The 18,337-nt window shown below is 36.5% G+C and overlaps 1 protein-coding gene across 2 annotated transcripts in view; it reads right to left on the minus strand.

Moving 5' to 3' along the window:
* LOC112145561 (macrophage-stimulating protein receptor) overlaps nt 1–17,697 on the minus strand; it is a 26,507-nt gene extending 8,810 nt beyond the window's left edge. Inside the window, exons 1-11 of one of the 2 annotated variants that reach the window (XM_036212047.1) lie at nt 17,511–17,697; nt 15,676–16,947; nt 7,964–8,140; nt 5,656–5,775; nt 5,406–5,576; nt 5,150–5,316; nt 4,370–4,499; nt 4,111–4,244; nt 1,524–1,703; nt 1,344–1,443; nt 1,001–1,231 (exon numbers count right to left, since the gene is read on the minus strand). In XM_036212047.1, the coding sequence (XP_036067940.1) occupies nt 1,001–1,231; nt 1,344–1,443; nt 1,524–1,703; nt 4,111–4,244; nt 4,370–4,499; nt 5,150–5,316; nt 5,406–5,576; nt 5,656–5,775; nt 7,964–8,140; nt 15,676–16,875 (2,610 nt within the window). In that variant the 5' untranslated portion in view covers nt 16,876–16,947; nt 17,511–17,697. The remainder of the gene's footprint in view (nt 1–1,000; nt 1,232–1,343; nt 1,444–1,523; nt 1,704–4,110; nt 4,245–4,369; nt 4,500–5,149; nt 5,317–5,405; nt 5,577–5,655; nt 5,776–7,963; nt 8,141–15,675; nt 16,948–17,510) is intronic. The other variant, XM_024270868.2, reaches the window with a different exon arrangement.
* Between the last annotated feature and the right edge of the window lie 640 nt (nt 17,698–18,337).

The following is an 18,337-nucleotide window of genomic DNA, read 5'->3' on the forward strand; positions in this document are numbered from 1 at the left end:
TGCCAAGTTGATGTGTTGTGTGTCTTAATGTGTTGTCTGTGTTGCCATCTTAATGTGTTGTGTTGTGAGCCTTCAGGGCCACCGTAACTTTGGGATGGAGACCGACATGAATTTTCCACAATAACAAACACCAGCATTGTCTAAAAATTGTGTAAACTCCGCGGTTCAATGCAAAAGTCCCGCCCACCGACGTCGAGGAAGGCGAGCAGTTCAGAGCGGACAGACACGCCCCCACCTGTGTAGATTCCAGCCGAAGCGACCTGGAATCCAGCTGGATCAAACTTCTCCCCAGAAAGTTGTTTTATTATTTTTCACAAGCAAGATAAAGAAAGTTTAGGAGAAAAAAAAAGGAATTCCAGGAGAAATGCTTATTTTTTGGGCCGTCTGGTGTGACTTTAGCCTGGATTTTTTTGTATTTTCATTTAAAAACATATTGATTAGGTTGTTGACAAATTTTGTTCTTGTTGTTTTTTTCAAAACTATACCTAAAAACTTTTATTCTGTTGTAAAAACAGTTTTTTAAAATTTTCAGGATTTCTATAGCAAAACGAATCCCTTTTTCCAGATTGGAATTTTCTGTTTTTGCATGATTTTATATCTAGTGTTCGAATTCAACATGGAAAAATGACAAAATAAAGGAAGTGTCACATAGGAGAGGTTGTGCTGATTAAAATGATACTAAATAAGCAGGTAGTCTTTTAAACTGAAAATACAAAAAATTAAAATACAGACAAAAACTGATTTTTAGACCCTTAAAGGTTAAAAATAAACGTTCTAAATGTACAATTTTATGTGTGATTTCATATTATGATTATTTCCAGATAATACGTTTCTATCAACAACTGTAACTAAAAAAAAGAAAATTGACTTTTTCCAGATTTGCGATTAATTAGTTAATTTTTTTAATCGATTCTCGGCCCTAAAAAAACAATCATTTCTGAGGTTTAGGTAAAACACTAGCAGAGATAATGTGGTTGAACATCTCAACCAGCATACGTACATGCAGAGAGACTTCCGTCTCTCCCGGTTTGAGAAGCAGGACTTTCTCCTCGTTTTCAAAGGGGATGACGTCTGCGTCTGGGTAGTAGTAAAACGTTTCCCTCCAGGGTTGACTTTTTCCATCCAAGTGAAAAGCAATTTTTCCCGTGTCAAACTTTTCCACAACCTTTTCCTCTGGGAACCGAGGGGTCCGACACTCCATGTATGTGGCGTTTCTCCTACCGCTGCAGACCTAAAGGGTAAAAGACGCTTGAAGTTAGAGAGGAATCTGTTTTACCGTTTAAATCATTGTTTTCAGCATCTTGATTGAATGTGTTTAAACTTATTTGATGGCGTCGACTCACATGTTTGAGGGGATGTGTGATGACATTGGTCGGAGTGTATTGGATTATCACTTCATGAGCGGAGTCCAGATTCTGACCTTCTATAATTAGTCTGGAGCCACTGAGAGAAAAACACGATTTAAAGAATAAAAGTACAAATACTTCTTATCTTTGACAAGAAACAGCAAGGTAGAGGCTCACCTTTGAAAGCTGCAGAGGGGTTTCACTGAGGTTATGACGGGGTTTTTCTTGTAGGAGAACTTCTCTGTGGCATTTACTTGAAGACCGTCAATAACGACTTTGACAGGAACTTCTCTGACACTTTTTGTGGCTGCCGTGTGGCAGATGATGGAAGAAAGACCTCCTGGTTCCTCAGAAACTCTGAGAAGAAAGAATACTTCTTAACACAGAAAATAGATGATTCTAAACGCTGTTTTAGTCCCAGATTACTGAGGGTTGTTCCAGAACTTTTTCTTTTTTCTTTACTGTAAGACAAATGTGTCCAAGTTACGGCCCGGGGGCCGGATCCGGCCCTCCGGGTAACTATACCCGTCCCTCCAGTTCATTTTGTCATTATTAATGGCCCTATGTTATCTTGTGCTCATTTCTAACGTATATAATTTTGAAAAATATATTTTATGGAGAGTAAACTATTGAAAGTTATTTAAGGTTTAAGTTGATTTATTCTGGAATAATATGTCTGCCTTTTAATTATTCATAATTATGCTAAAAAGTTACCGTCTTGAAGTTTCAAAAATGATCCGTCTTATAGCTTTCTGGACTATTTTAGCATTTATTAACTATTTTTAGGCTGTTTGGAGTTTAGCTAATATTTTAGCTACATGCTAGCTGTTTTGGCTAACTTTGGCTTTTTTAAAAGTTTTTTAGGCTATTTTAGAAGTTAGGCTAATATTTACATGCTAGCTGTTTAGGCTAACTTAGGCTTTTTTTTTTTTAAGTTTTTTAGGGTATTTTTGGAGTTAGGCTAATAGTTACATGCTAGCTGTTTAGGCTAATTTAGGCTTTTTTTCAGTTTCTTAGGCTATTTTAGCTAGTTTTCTAGCTACATGCTAGCTGTTTTGGCTAACTTAGGCTTTTTTAAAGTTTTTTAGGCTATTTTTGGAGTTAGGCTAATATTTTCACGCTAGCTGTTTAGGCTAATTTAGGCTTTTTTCAGTTTCTTAGGCTATTTTAGAGTTTGGCTATTTTTTCAGCTACATGCTAGCTGTTTTGGCTAACTTAGGATTTTTTAAGTTTTTTAGGCTATTTTTGGAGCTAGGCTAATAGTTACATGCTAGCTGTTTAGGCTAATTTAGGCTTTTTTTAGTTTCTCAGGCTATTTTAGAGTTTGGCTATTTTTTCAGCTACATGCTAGCTGTTTTAGCTAACTTAGGATTTTCTAATTTTTTTAGGCTATTTTTGGAGCTAGGCTAATAGTTACATGCTAGCTGTTTAGGCTAATTTAGGCTTTTTTTCATTTTCTTAGGCTATTTTAGAGTTTAGCTATTTTTTCAGCTACATGCTAGCTGTTTTGGCTAACTTTGGCTTTTTTTTAAAAAGTTTTTTAGGGTATTTTTGGAGTTAGGCTAATATTTACACGCTAGCTGTTTAGGCTAATTTAGGCTTTTTTCAGTTTCTTAGCTATTTTTTCAGCTACATGCTAGCTGTTTTGGCTAACCTAAGCTTTTTAGACTAATTCAGCATTTAGCTAATCTTTAAGTTGGCTATCACCTTTAGCGTTTTCAGCTATCAATTTCAGCATCTTTAGCTATCAGCACTAGCATCTTTAATTCAGCTTACAGCATTCAGCAAGTATTATCGCAGGTAATGCTATATATCTAGTTCATTACTATAATAATATAAAATATTTAAATGTTCCCACAGTTAGTTTCAATACTGCAATTAATACCAAAAAATAATGACAGTTTAATTTCAACTTTTTCATCTAAGATTTAATTTGGGAAGGATTGGTCTCCAGACATGTGAATGTAACCAGAATCTACATGTTTTTACATTTTTGCTCATGTTCAAAGTTCAAAGATGTTTGAGTGTATATTTATGATTTGAAGTACTTTATACATATTTTCTCAAATATGTGTTATAAAGCTTTTCAAAAAAGGAATTTTAGGCTTTTATCTTCTTGTTTTTTCCTGTTGTTTTTTTTCACTTTTTCCTGAAATGATCTGAACTGCGACCCTAAAACTGTGACCTGATCCGAGCTGGGAGTTTTATGATCCATTACACCCCTAAGTTTTTAGCCAAAATATTTTTAAAAAGTCCATCTTGTTTTCTAGGACATTGCTTTTGCAGAGCAGGGATAGTTCATTAGAAATCCGTTAATTTTCTTTTACCCCTAGAGCACTATCGCCGGGTGATTTTCACCCGAGCACAAGTATTTACAGGATTTCCAATATGTTGCATTTTTCTGAGTGTCTGGGTCCCTGGTCAAAGTCTCACATGTCCCAGGAAAGGGTGGACCAAAGACCAAGCCTCCAGTATAATTATTGTTTTTTTTAGCAACTTTTTGTTCTCAAATACCAAATTTTTCAGTCATTTTCAGGCTTGTTTTAAGGATCTTCCTATGCTTATATTCCCAATTTCTCACATAAACCAGAGTTGAAAAAAAGAAAACTATTCCAATTTATCATGTATTTTTGATGACAAGTATTTTTTAAAGGGTATATTATATTGGGAAAAAATGACCCATCAAAATTGTTCTAGGGTTAATATGTCTTCCATTATCAAAAAGTCCTAAAAAACAGAAGTTATATTTTTAAAAAGTGCTCACCTTAATATGCTGCATGTTTCATTAATAAAGACTTCTCGTTTTTTCCCAGAATTCAGATATTTGCCTCTTAGAGTAACTTTGGTTCCTCCAAACATGGGTCCATAGGCAGGCTTGATGTCCATTATGTGGGGCTCCTGATTGGAAATGTATTCAAATAATTATCTCAATAAAAAATGTTCGAAAAATTAATATTCAATCCAAACTGGGTTTATTGGAATTCTAAAAACTGTTTAAGATAAGCGTTTTTTTTTTTTTTTACCACAGAAGAGAAGCCAGATATCTGGGCTGTGCCTTCGATTGAGTAGGGGCCCTCAACTTTACCCTCGTGCACCTCCAGCGTGATGTTGAGGTTCTGCTTTGGTACTTTGACTTGAATTTTGCACACTAGCCTGAGTGAGGAACAAAGAAATAAAAAAATGAACAAAAAACATCATCAGATTTTGAAGAAAGCCTCATTCTCATCAAATTTGTTCAGCGCTCGAATCATGAATAGATTAAAAGTTATATCATCAACAGGCGTTACCATGGAGACGGAGCCAGGTGCAAAGAAAGAGCTTCCTTTGGGAGGCTGAGCTGGAAATACTGCTCTTCCTTATTCATGTTTCTGTCTAACACACATCTCAGGTTTGAGAATTCTGACCTAGTTTATCAGCTTTTTAAGACAACTTCAATCTGAGTTGGTTACCAGCCAAACATAAAATGAGTTTCATTTATTTGTGGCATAAAGTTAAATTGGGGGGAAAATGTTTGATCTCGTGCTGATTTTGTAGGTTTGTCCACTTCAGAAATAGTAGTAGGCTCATTTAAAAAGTCAGAAATAGAAGAAAATCAACTTTAAATAATTTATTTACATTTATTTCTAAATGTATAAACTCTTTAAAGTTGATTTCTAGATTGTTTTTGTGATTTTCTACCACTGTTCAAATGAATCTATCATTAAAACGACAGAATTTATTTTTAATCTACAAGATCAGCAAAGAATCTAATACTTATTTCATCAACTGTATGCGAAATACTGCGTGTTGTGTGTACTACTCACTGTTCACTACTTCTCTGATTAGGCAGTAGAGCGCAGGAAGCTCCTGAGCTCACTGTTATGACATGAGTTTTATTATCAATGACCGACGACGACAAAAGAGAGCGAAATTCTGAGCCACAAAGTGTCACTTCTGTCTCGCCACCAGCCGGCGCCATTTGAGGAAAAAACTAGAAAAAAAGGAAAGAAAGCATAACCACGGGGGAGTTTCGGTGTGACAGAAAAGTTTTATGTAAATATTAGACACAAGCTGAGCTACCTGGGTTATAACGGGTGTGCAAGAGTAGTTGTTCCATTGAGAGGTGCATTCGTGCTTCCTGGAGCATCTTCCCGAACACCAGCCACAGTTCATGAAACTTGGGGCGGTCAGACACAGCGAGCACGTCCAGAAGTGTGTGCATCCTGGTCCCACCGTAGGTACCTTGAACATCTTTGGGGAGGAAATGTGACTGGAGTTAAAAAAAAACAAATCCAGAAAACATCCAGAGCATCCTGGCGAGTTGATGTACCTTATTACCAGCCACGAAGAGAAGATAATCGTCTGAGTGAACAGTTGCCGTCCTGGAAATGCTAGTGTTCCCCAGTGAATAGTTGGCAAAAAAATTTGGTTTGAATTGTGTGAGAATGACCTAAACCAGTAAAAGAGACAGAATGGGAAAGTCACATGGTGTTACTGTACAAAGATGTAATTAGTGGAACTGATTAAATCTAATTTTTATAGGAATCCTGCAAAATGTGATACAAACAAGAGATATGACATCGTACACTCACTGGACACGTTAATAGTGACATCTGTTTCTCATCACATGGCAACAATTCAATGCATTTATGCATAGACGTGGTCAAGATGATCTGCTGCAGTTCAAACCGACCATCAGAATGAGGAAAAAATGAGATAGAAGTGACTTTGATGCCAGACGGTCTAGTCCTGGTATTTCAGAAACTTCAAATCTACAGGGATTTTCAACCACAACCATCTCTAGGGTTAACAGAGAATGGTCAGAAAAAGAGAAAATATCCAGTGAGCAGAAATGTCTCATTGATGCCAGAGGAGAAAGGCCAGGTTGGTTCCAGGTGATAGAGAGACGACTGTAACTCAAACTAGAAAATGTACATTTCCTGTGGAAATACGTTTGACTGCAGAAGTGCAGAAGGTGGTTGCTTTTGAAGGCCTAATTGCATAATTTTTTTGCAGAGAAAGCTGAAGTTCATTTAAAGTAAAAAAAAAAGTTTGAAAAATTGCTTATGCTAATTTGTGAAAGTTTTTTTAGCTGTAAGTGTGAAGCTGCGAGATCCTTCCCACTGCAATGCAGCAACATTTTATTAACTGTTGAAAAACCATTAGATGTAGAAAAACCACAAGTAGCAGAAAAAGTTAATGAAGCAAGCTCAAAAACCTTAGTAAATGCAAACTTAACCAGAACAGCCAAGATATGGCTAAATTATTAGCTTAGAAAACCTAAGTAAATGCCAAATTAGCTTAAAAATCCTTAGTAGATGCAAATTTAGCCCCAAAAAAGGCAACTTGGAGCTAAAATATTAGCTCCAAAATAGCCTAAAAAACCTCAGTAGATAACAATAAGTCAAAAAAGCTAGCATGCTGCTAAAATATTAGCTAATCTTAAAATTAGCCAAAAAAATCTCATTACATGCCACATTTGCCAAAATATTAGCTAAGCTCAAAAATAGCCTGAACCTCAGTAGATGCTAAATTAGCTAAAAATAAAAAATAAAAAAAGTTGGCATGTTCCTAAAAAATTGCTGAACTCCAAAATATCCTAAAAAACCCCAGTAGATACCACATTTGCCAAAAAAGGCTAGAATGTTGCTAAAATATTTGCTAAGCTGTAGACTGAAAAAACAGTAAATGGCAAATAGGTAAATAAATAAATACAATAAAATAAAAAAGCGAAAATGTGTGGGTATTATGCTGAATAATGAAATATTAGCTAAACCCAAAACAAGCCTAAAAAAAACCCAGTAGATGCTAAATTAGCTAAAAAAAAAATAAAATAAAAAAAAAAAAAAGCTAGCATGTTTCTAAAATATTAGCTGAACTCTAAAATACCCCCCAAAAAACTTTGGTAAAAGTTAAAATAGCCAAAAAAGCTACCATGTAGCTAAAATATTAGCTAAACTCAAAAATAACCCACGCAACTGCAGTAAAACCGAAATCGATTGAAAAAACAGCATGATGCTAACATATTAGCTTAACTCCAAAATAGCCTCAAAATCCTCAGTAAATACCTACAGCTATACATTACATACATTAAGGACAATACCTAAAGTTTGATTCACAGCAAAATTTTAAATAAAAATGCCCATAAGGCATTACAAGAAGATGTAAAGAAATTTAGAAGGAGAGCAATAATGACCTTAATAGGCGGAACATTTTGATACTTCAATGGCAGAAATTGCATGAAGTATGCAGGAGATTTAGACGACCGAAAACATACGGAAGAAAACAGAAGGACGATAGTTTGATTGCATACTACACACCTTGATGAATCTGTACCACCAAGGATTAAAGTAGTTTAACCTGGTACTAGCAAGGTGTAGCTAATAAAGTGACCAGTGAGTGAATTTAAAATTCCAAGATGGTGGCCATTTTTCAAGATGGCCGCAAGAATAATCATTTTAACTCAAGTATTTCATTGAAATTAATCTATTTGTTCAATTTGAAGAATTTTGGAATGTTTTTTAGAATGCTAAATTATGTTTTTATGGTTTTAGCACCACAGAGTAAATATTTGTGCATATTTTTCCTAATTAATGAACATTTTCCTCCAATCACATAAAAAGGTCAGCAGCACCTACCTGCAGTATGCGCCCATCTGATGTACCAAAATGTCCAATAGTGTGGTTCCCGATGATGTTGACGAGCACGGCCGTAAACAGAACGCCTCTCATCTTGTTGTTGAAGAGATCGACTCTGTAGTGGGGCTTTAACACCAGGGTGGGCTTATCGCTGCACGTTTGATTCTCCAAAAAGCTCTGCAAAAAAAAAAAAAAAAAAAAAAACAGTTTTTTGACCATCAGAAAGGGCAGCTCTGCTGTCATCTGCTGGTCTGAACGTTTGCATAAACGCAAATCAACTTAAGAAGCAAACGGGATACAGATTATTTAAAAGAGACTTGAATAATGTATAAAGCACTCAAAAGCTCCAGTCTTGCTTCATAACCCACAAGCTGTGAGAGGGGCTCATAAAACAAGAAAAATTAAAGCCCTGTTGACTCTGCTCTGTAATTAAAACAGTAAATAACAGATTATACGAGCAATGGAAGTGAATGAGTCACTGCGGTTTAGGACAATTATTAAAAAGACAGAACATGTATAACTTGTGGCAAACAAGCCTCGGCAAAGCAGCTAGCTAACCTGCCCCGGCATGAGTACAGCAGGTCACCTGTCCAAGACTTTAAACCCTTTATAGTGGAATATATTTTCTGGTATTCAGATTCCAGGTATGTATAAACAAAATACAACCAGCTTCTCTCAGGAAGGGCCTTCTGATAATCTAGTGCTGTATTCTTTTCAGACTTGCCAAGGAAAGATAGTTATCAGATCAAGCCAGTACTGTGTCGAATAAATAACAAATAAGCCGCCTTAGCTACAGGACTGAGAAGTTAAAACAATTTTTTTTAAATAATTGTGTAAACACTTAGTAAGCATTTATACTGTAGTGATTCTCCTGCTCTTCTTAGTACATTTTTCAGCAAGAAAAACTAATTCACACTTTCAGTGATTTCAGTAATCTTGGTATCAAAACCTCAGCTTGTTCAGGACATTACTGCTTGTATCTTTGGTATTCATAAACTTGATCGATTTTGAAATATTGAGCAAAATAAGCCCCATGGAAAACAGCCTTTAAATATATTCATGGGCCATATGTGTATCTTTTATAGTACTTATTAAAAAAATATGCTAAAGTTTTCGACTAATTTGCAATTTACTGTTTTTTTTAGGCTAATTTAGAGTTTAGCATTTATTTTAGCAACAAGCCAACGTTTTTGAATACTTTAGTTTACAGAGGAATTTTAGGCAATTTTTTTTTTAATTTAGCTAGTATTTAAGCTACTTGCTAAATTTTTTTGGTGCTAATTTAGCATCTACTGAGGTTTTTTTATGCTAATTTGGAGATTAGCTAATATTTTAGCAGCATGCTAGCTTTTTTGACCTATTGGTATCTACTGAGGTTTTTTAGCAACAGGCTAACATTTTTGACTAATTTAGCTTACTGAGGAATTTTAGGCTAATTTGGAGTTTAGCTAGTATTTAAGCAACAAGCTAGCTTTTTTGGCTAGTTTGACATCTACTGAGTTTTTTTATGCTAATTTGAAGTTTACCATTATATTTTAACAACATGCTAATATGTTTGGCTAATTTGTTATCTACTGAGTTTTTCATAGGCTAATATAGAGTTTAGCTTCTATTTTAGCAACAGGCTAACGTGTTTGACAGATTTAGTTTACTGAGGAATTTTAGGCTATTTTAGAGTTTAGCTAGTATTTAAGAAATGAGCTAGCTTTTTGGCTAATTTGGCATGTACTAGGGATTTTTAAGCAATTTTACTTCATTTTCTTCAGAAATTTAGGTCAACTTAAGCACACTTTCATTTCCAGTCTCCCAGTCAAATTTAACATTTTGCAAATAGCTTTTGCATTTTCAGCAAATCCCTTCAGCAATTCAAGTAAACTGTTTCATCATTTTCAGCAAATGCTTCAGTATCTTCACAACTACTTTCAGCAAAAAAACATTCACACTAGCATTATCGCAGGTAATGCAACTTTATTTTGTTTGTTCAAAGAACAAGAGCTTCAGCTGCTGCACAAGCTGTTTTATCACAGACTTATTGTTCAGATATATTTTGTAAACATTAATCTATTGCAAAAAAGTTCAATATTTTTGGTCAGCTTATTCACTTTTTTTAAATATTGTTTGCCCTGAAGGCCCAGGGCAAACATTAAGATGGGGCCCTCTGCAGTGGTTGTAGTAATCAGATATATAGATGGATAATCCCTTAGGAAATTTAAGACTGATCATGTGCTGACAATCATAAATCACACAATTAAAACAATCGAAACAATAGTCATTCCTTTTTTAAAATCATTATCCATAATGTATGCAATTTCTTTAATGAGTAAGATTTTACTAAAGAAAGAGAAAAACAAAATAAACTTTGATGATGGAAAGAAACAATATTCTTTGGAGTGGCATTAACAAAAACATTATTTTAAATTTTTCAAAATTTTCTGCCACTTCTTTTTCTTTTCTTCTCTATTTCTGTCTCTTACTTTTAGAGGCATAGCAACACATTTTTTTTGTTTTCTCTTTGCTTATTCCTTTTTCCACAGCTGTGATTTACATCTTTTTTTCTTTTCAAACTCTTAGAAGAGTCCTTCTCTGTTAGCTAACTTGTAGTTGTCGGAAAATTCCATTGCTGCAGATTTACGGGGGAAGATGAAACACTTACATAAGTCGTATGCCATCACAGTGATTTTTTTTCTTTTATTTTGAAAGTCAAAAAATTTTGGCCATGAAAATTATTTTAGAAAAATATGCATTCAACTCGGGGCCCCAAAAGTGTTGGGGGGCCCCAGGCGGTCGCCCTACCTTTGCCTAATAGTAAGTCCGCCCCTGCCAGTTATTAGAGTAGCTTTTGGTACATTTTCACTATGGGCAAGAGCCAAACACTACTGGAAAATAAAATCACCTTTCTATCCACCTTGTCAGCAGAAGTCAGTATGAACTGCTTTAAATTTTCTTAGCTGATGGATTCATAGACATAGAAACACCAACAGATGAAATGGAGTCACAAACAAATCTGACTTAAACATCAACACTGGTTCTGTAACTCTGAACTTCTCCAGACTAGATTTTTTAAACTGTCCATCTTCAGAACCAACTGGATTCCTTTTGGAATCAAGGGGTTGTTGAAGCCAACCTATCTACTATTGAGTGAAGGTAGGATGCATCCTGAACAGGTCGCCAGTCTGTTGCAGGCCACACACTCCCATGCACGACTAGAGGTATTCTAGAGTCCTCAGATAACCCTATGAAGAATGTATTTGGACACTGGGAGAAAATCCACCATGCAAACTCAGCACAGAAAGGTTCCAGCCAGGATTTGAATCACTGTGCCACCGTACAGCTTTGATTTTTAACTGAAATGCAAAGTTTGATTCCTCTGAAAAGAAGACTTTGGACCACAGAGCAAAGTCCCGTTCTTTTCATCTTAAGCCCGGGTGAGACACTTTGGACAAGAGGTAGTTAATATTTGTAGATTATGTTTAGTACTTTGTCTGTCTGTGATAATTCCTGCCTCACTCCACTCTTTAACCTCTTAAGACCTGGCGTCCACAGGTATAGACTTCACATTTTTGGTTATATTACCCCAGTGGGTAATTAGGGGGCCCTGTCACTACTTGTGTAGAAGGTTAACTCAATCATTAGCTCAGGTCTTAAAGGGCCCATACCAAGAAAAATCAAGGTTTTAATACTGCTCATTTTGAGTAATCCTCTCAAAACCACCGCTCAAAGGATCAATCCCTCCCATACCCACGACAACGAGCAGGTCCTCACCGCATGACGAAGACCAGTGAGAACACCCCCTACTAGGAAGAGTCTGGGCTGCCAGCCCCACCCCCAGGCTAACACAAACACTTTTCTCAGCTAAGCTAGCGGATCAAGCTAGTGGTGATCAGCTAACTTCACGAGCTCCCCCAGCTCGTGCAGACCCTGTCTGTCTGTGTTGTGATCCAGTGTAGCGAAGGCCAAAAAATGCTCTTTCGGTTTAGCATTTAAACTTCGTGCGGTGGCATACGACAAAGAACATAGTGAGGAATCTGCACAACATTTAAGGTGGATCCTAAACGTATCCTAGAATGGCGGAGGCAGACAGAATATTGGGAAGACGGCAGGACTATTTCCTGAAGGAAAAAGCGAGAGACGGATTAAAAATTTGAACATGGATTATTGAGCAAAGACGGAAAGGTGCGCGTGTCTCCAAGAAAATTATCCTCATGAAAGCAAAGAGGATTTTTTATACAGAGACTGATGATTCTTCAAAGAGAAACATTCACAGTCAGTGCTAATCAGGACATAATCCAACATCCTCATGATTTCAATAAATCCTGAAATGTTCATCTGGTGTTGTCTGCATTTTAGACCAAATTTCACCACAAAATGAACCCTTTAGCCCTCATCATTCAGTCTGTGAACACCAGGGCTACTAAAGGTAGATGCACAATATGTACATCGTTATTTGGAAAAATGTGGACATTTGTTTTCGTGGGTGAAACACAGACACACTGACGAGGGCGGCTCTAGGGTGACATCATGAAATGGGCGGCAACCTCACTGAGCAAAAGATGGAGCCCAAGGGATCGAGTCGTTTTACTTCCGGGTAAAAAGAGAGTTCACAAAAATAACTAATATTTCATAAATAATTTGTTCTTTAGTGTCCTAATGATAATATATGAACAAATGTATTAATATAGTTTACTGTGAAACACTTAAAAAATCATGGTATGGACCTTTAAAGAGGTTAAGATGTTCCTTGACAGTTCTCTCAAAGACCAACACTGAATTATTTCACAATAGTCTATTTTAAGACTTCAAATTTTGAGTGTTTTATTACCTATAAGGCATATCCTCGGCATTTCAAGAAAAAAATGCTTAAATTATTTCACTTGTATTTATAAAAAATACAAGTTTCACTTATTGACCAATGATTTTAACTTTTTGACCATATTCTATTTTTTAGATAAAGTTGTAGTTTGGATTATTCTACTGCCCCTCACACCTTTGCTAAACACTCTTTGTAATATATTACAATGTTTAAAACAAAAAACTTTATTTTGAACGACAATGTACTGCTAATAAGGTTTTTAATCCTTTTTTCTTTTAAGTTTATGACTTACATCAATGTTTGTCTTCAATGACTGATTTTTTTGGAAGCCAGAAACGAACCGTTCGCCACTCAAAACTGTCATCCATGGTGAAGGAGGGGTTAGTGTTGCCTTCTGTGGCCAAAGAACCTTTCTATTTTTTAGGTCAACCATCAACTTTATAAAAAGTCATCCGATGGTTAAAGTGAGAGAAAAATCTGTCAACCCTCTCTGGCTTGGCAGAAATCTCGTCTTACATCATCTATTTACGCAAACTACAGCACCAAATCTACAGGGAGCCGCTATTAGAAAGGAAAAATGGTGGTGAAGTAATGGTCCAATCAATATTCAAACCTCAGACTGATGAAAGCACTGGGGTTGACCACTTAGAAAATGCACAGAAGACCATGAAAGAGACAGCTCAGACGCAGCATTAAGGTGTTGTTGCTAAAAATGCTCTGAGAACGCCATGAATCATGAGGTGTGATTCATTTTTCACACACTTCTGCTTCCACATTTTGCTTTACTTTTTATAAATAAATGACTGCATGGAGCATACTTCTATGGTTTATTGAAGATTGTCGGACAAGTATATGGAAAGGTTCTGTTTCATTTAACTTTTTTTAATTAATTCAATTTTTTTTATTAAAATCATCTGTTTTTTACTTTGCCTATACTTAGTTTTTTTGTTTTGTTTTTTTCCAACACTGATCCTCCTCTTAAAAAACATGACCCTTTCTACAAGCAGGATTTATAAGTCGTGTTTTTTGGCTCTCTTTGAGAGTTCAAAGTGAAAAACCACACCTGTCTTTTTATTTGGTTGTATTTTTTTTTTTTTTTGTAAAAACATAGATCCTTCAGATCATAAAAAAGTAGCTTGTTGCTGAAAACTGTGCCAAAGGAGGGGATCAGAAATGTAAATAATAAAGAGTTGTGGCAAGTTGGAAGTAACTATGGTGTTAGACCAACATGTTTGGGCTTGTGGGCCTTGAAACTGATCACGACCAACAACTAAATGTGTGTTTCATTAATATTTTCCAAAAGTTTTTGTGATAAAACTAATAACTAATTCTTCAAATTTCTTAAATCAATGGTGACCTGTCAGTTTAGAGTTCTGATTAAATTTCAACAACAAAAATTAGGGGGAAATTGAAACTCTTTTAAAAAGGTTTATGATCTGAAACATGAAAACTCAACCTTTGGAGCGGGAGCTGTGACCGACTGAAACTTGGCGGCGCTGTGAAAGCAAAGCAGCGAAACAGTGTGGTAATGTGCAGGTCTCAACACTGACTCACACACCTCTCCCTGCTCTGCTTCTCTTCCCATCTCACGCACACACCTTTCCCACACTTGACATAGACATTCATTATTTTCAGTGCTCAGGAATCGCTTTATGGCTGAACTATCGTCTCTCTTATGACATATAGTCCTTTATGACTGAGATAAAACATAACCTTACGTCATATTACTTTGATAGTACCCAGCTTAATCACACAGTGTTTGTCTTGTTGGTTCATTTCCTGTCTGTGCAACAGTTGCCTCGTTTCCACTGAGTGGTCCAGATCGGGCCGAACTGGACTTTTGAGTGTTTCCATTACAAAATGGAACCGTTAAGCAGCGCCGACTGGTACTATTTCAGGTCCCTCGTTGGTCGTAGCTACATAGAAAAATGGAATGGACCCGTGAGGGCGGAGTTTCTGTCGTCACCCGTTGATTGGCGGAACCATCTGACCACCGCTTTTCCCGACTCGAGATCGAAACGGGAAGTTTTGTTCTCTTTTCGTCTGTACCGCCCTCCCCCCAATCTTTTTGTAAAGAATAATTTATTCGTTGATGTATATATATATATAGATACTTATATACATATATAAGTATATATACGTGTATAAACTTATATACATATATATATATATATATACTTATATACGTATATGTAAGTATATATACGTATATAAACTTATATACACACATATATCTATATATATATAGATACTTATATACATATATGTATGTATATAAGTATATGTACATATATATACTTATATATGTATACTTATATGCATATATATATATAAAATGTGTATTTATATACATATTCATATACATATATGTATTGTATATAAGTATATATACGTATATACATATATACGTATATATACACACACACATTTATATATATACACACACACATTATATACATACATATATATATATATATATATATATATATATATATATATATATATTTACTTATTTTTTAGAACATAGCAAAAAAGAATTATAACATACCAGGGGGACAATACAATTACAGAAAGGCGTTATATTATGAAAAGCCATCTAAAGATGTTTGCTTTAGAATTGGAGCTTCTGGAAATAGTCAAAACATATGGTTCAATTTCTTTAAGTAAAACAGAAAAAAAAATTTTCTGTGCATTAATTTAGATCTGTAAAGTCACTTCCGCTATAGTCTCACTGTTTTGACGCACAGCTATGTCATCAGTCTACACCCCGGATGCTTTTGATGGTCCAACACTCAATGGAAACGCTCACTTGAAATCCTCGGACCATTCTAAACGGGCCAAGAGGGGACTGGTCTGGTATGTACCGCTCAGTGGAAAGGAGGCAAATGAGTACTGGACTCACCTCATGTGGGCAGCTCTCACACGGCTGGTAGTGGCAGAGGCCTCGGGATAACTGCTCTGTACCTGACTTGCAGCAGGCCTCCACGCCCATCTCAATGGCATGGTTGACTTTTGACAAAGAGAAGGCGCAGAAGGCAGAGTTTTTCTTCGCCTCCCCGCGCTCATTCACCTCTGCAAAAACCCCGTACAGAATATCTTCACTGGCCTCCACCCTCAGCTCTTTGGCCAGGTCCGAGCCCGCTCGGCCAAAATGTGCCGCCTGCAGCCCATTATACACGATGTCCCTGAAACTCTCCCTCCGTCTCCGCCTGCGTTTTGGTTCGTAGCGGCACTCCAGGACCACCTCTCTGTACATCCACACCTCTGGGATAGAAATGGGCAGTCGTCCCAGACGGGTCTGAAAAGCTGAGTTTCTGTTGGAGGGATTTTCCCTCTGCAGAGACAGGAAGTACACATAGTCCTTAGTGGAAAAAGTGTAGATGTAGTCGATGGCGTAAGACTGACGAAGTTCTGGGAGCACTGTCAGGCCACTCATGACCATGTCAAAGCCGTCCTCCGTGGACAGCGGCCTAACCACTGATATTGACCTCCTCGGGTAGATCTGTGCCACCCTCTCATTGACTGTGGCCGCAACAAAAAAGTAGGACGTCTTCCCGTATTCAACTATGGTAGCTTTAGTACCGAGAGGGCTGGCCAGGCAGTCGGGGCAATCATCTTTAGAGTTTTGCTTCTCTCTGTACAAACATTTAGGCTCAAGTTTTGGTGATGCAATGTCGATAAAGTAACAGATTCCATGCTGGGTACTTCCACAAATGTACAAATACGGTAGGTAGAATGCATCAGGGTCCAAAAGCAGAACCTCGTTCTCTGTGTCCACCGACTCCTCTGGATCCGGTTCTGTGTGACAAATATGACAGGTCTGACAGTCTGGACTCCCCAGAGGTCCAGTTTTCACTTCCCATATTTTTTGCATAGAATCATTGAGTGCTACAATTGCATTCTGGAGTCCAACAAACATCTGTAGGGGCGTGGAGTCTTTGGTCACTGCGATGTTCTGGACAGGTTTGTCGGCTTGGAAGAAAGGGAGGGAATATTCTGCAGAGAAATCCGGCAGCCTGGGAGGAATGGATGGACAAGTGCGCTGTCCGGAGGCAGCTTGAATCCATAACCATACTGTCAGCAAGGTAGTGAGAGCTGACATCTCCACGTCACTGCCCACTGTTAGTGAGTGCTACCTATAAGAGGAGAACATTGTGGAGACGAGGCCGGAGCGCTGAAACGGAGCAGAGAAGGAATGCTGAGATTAAACAAGCCGTGGGCTGTAACATTTTTATCACCGGTGCAGTGAATGTTTGACATTTAGTCGGCTTCAGCCAAAAAAATAAATGAAACGAGCTAAACAAGTGAATTCTAAAATGTATTTATATGTTTACCATTATATTTTAAACTGGAAAAACATTAGGAGTATAGTGGGGTGAAAGAATGAATTCTGGGAGTTTCTTCCACATGACATGACATGTGGAAAAAAGTGGGAAGGTTCTCATGCAGCAACTCGGCAACTACAAGATCAACGAAACACACTTAAATAACAGAAAAACGACCAAAACTAACTTTGGGATTTCATTTTAACTCTTGTTTCATCTGATCCTAACTTAGGAAACAGAGTTAGAACATTATAGCTCAATGAAAACTAACTTTAAAACAAAAAAAAATGTGTTTAGATCAGTAAAAGTAGCCTATATATTTGAAAAATTATCCGATTATTTAAACATACACAGTTTTGTCCTAAATGTGATTAAAACTAATCTTTAGGATTTTAATGAAAACAGATCTTACTTTGATTTTGAAAGTCCTGAGCGTCACTTAAGTCCGTTTAATAGACTCCAAAAACAATTTCTTCAGGGGAAAATAAAATCAAAGTTTTTTGTTTTGTTTTTTTCCAGAGGAGTTTCTGCTTCTGAGTTCACCTGACAGCGCCAGACTCGCACTCTGGATCGCAGTTTCCAGTCTGGCCGCCTCTGAAGGATTAAAGACACCCACACTGCAGCGCCGGAAACGACACCTCAGACCGGCCTTCAAAATAAAAGCACACAACATCCTGCAATCTGCAAAACGGTTTAATAATTACTGGGATCTACAAACGCAATAAGATGAGAGTAAATGAACAAAAACAATTGATAAGAACACTTAAAACATAAAAAAAAAAAAATCAACCAGAACTAAATCATAAACTCCTAAATGTCAAAATCGGTGGATTAACTGTGGTGCATTTTAGCATTTCAACAACAATTTGACTCATTTAATAATTTGTGGTTGTTAATACAATTCATAGTTGATATTGGTTTATATTGAACAATCCGATTTACTGACCTAAAATCAGTCCAGGATATTCTAAGCCAAAAATTCAGCCAGTGTGACTCTATTGTGATGGCACTAGGTTGCTTATAATACAATATAATATAATATAATATAATATAATATAATATAATATAATATAATATAATATAATATAATATAATATAATATAATATAATATAATTAATTTATTTTTAAACAATTTTATAAAGGCATTGGTCAATTTGATTAAAAGCTTGTTCCAGATATATCAATCTGGTTAAATCGCAGGAAGAGAAATTGATATCAATTAAATAGAAAAAAAGATG

Source organism: Oryzias melastigma, linkage group LG5 (assembly GCF_002922805.2).
Source record: "Oryzias melastigma strain HK-1 linkage group LG5, ASM292280v2, whole genome shotgun sequence".
NCBI lineage: Eukaryota > Metazoa > Chordata > Actinopteri > Beloniformes > Adrianichthyidae > Oryzias > Oryzias melastigma.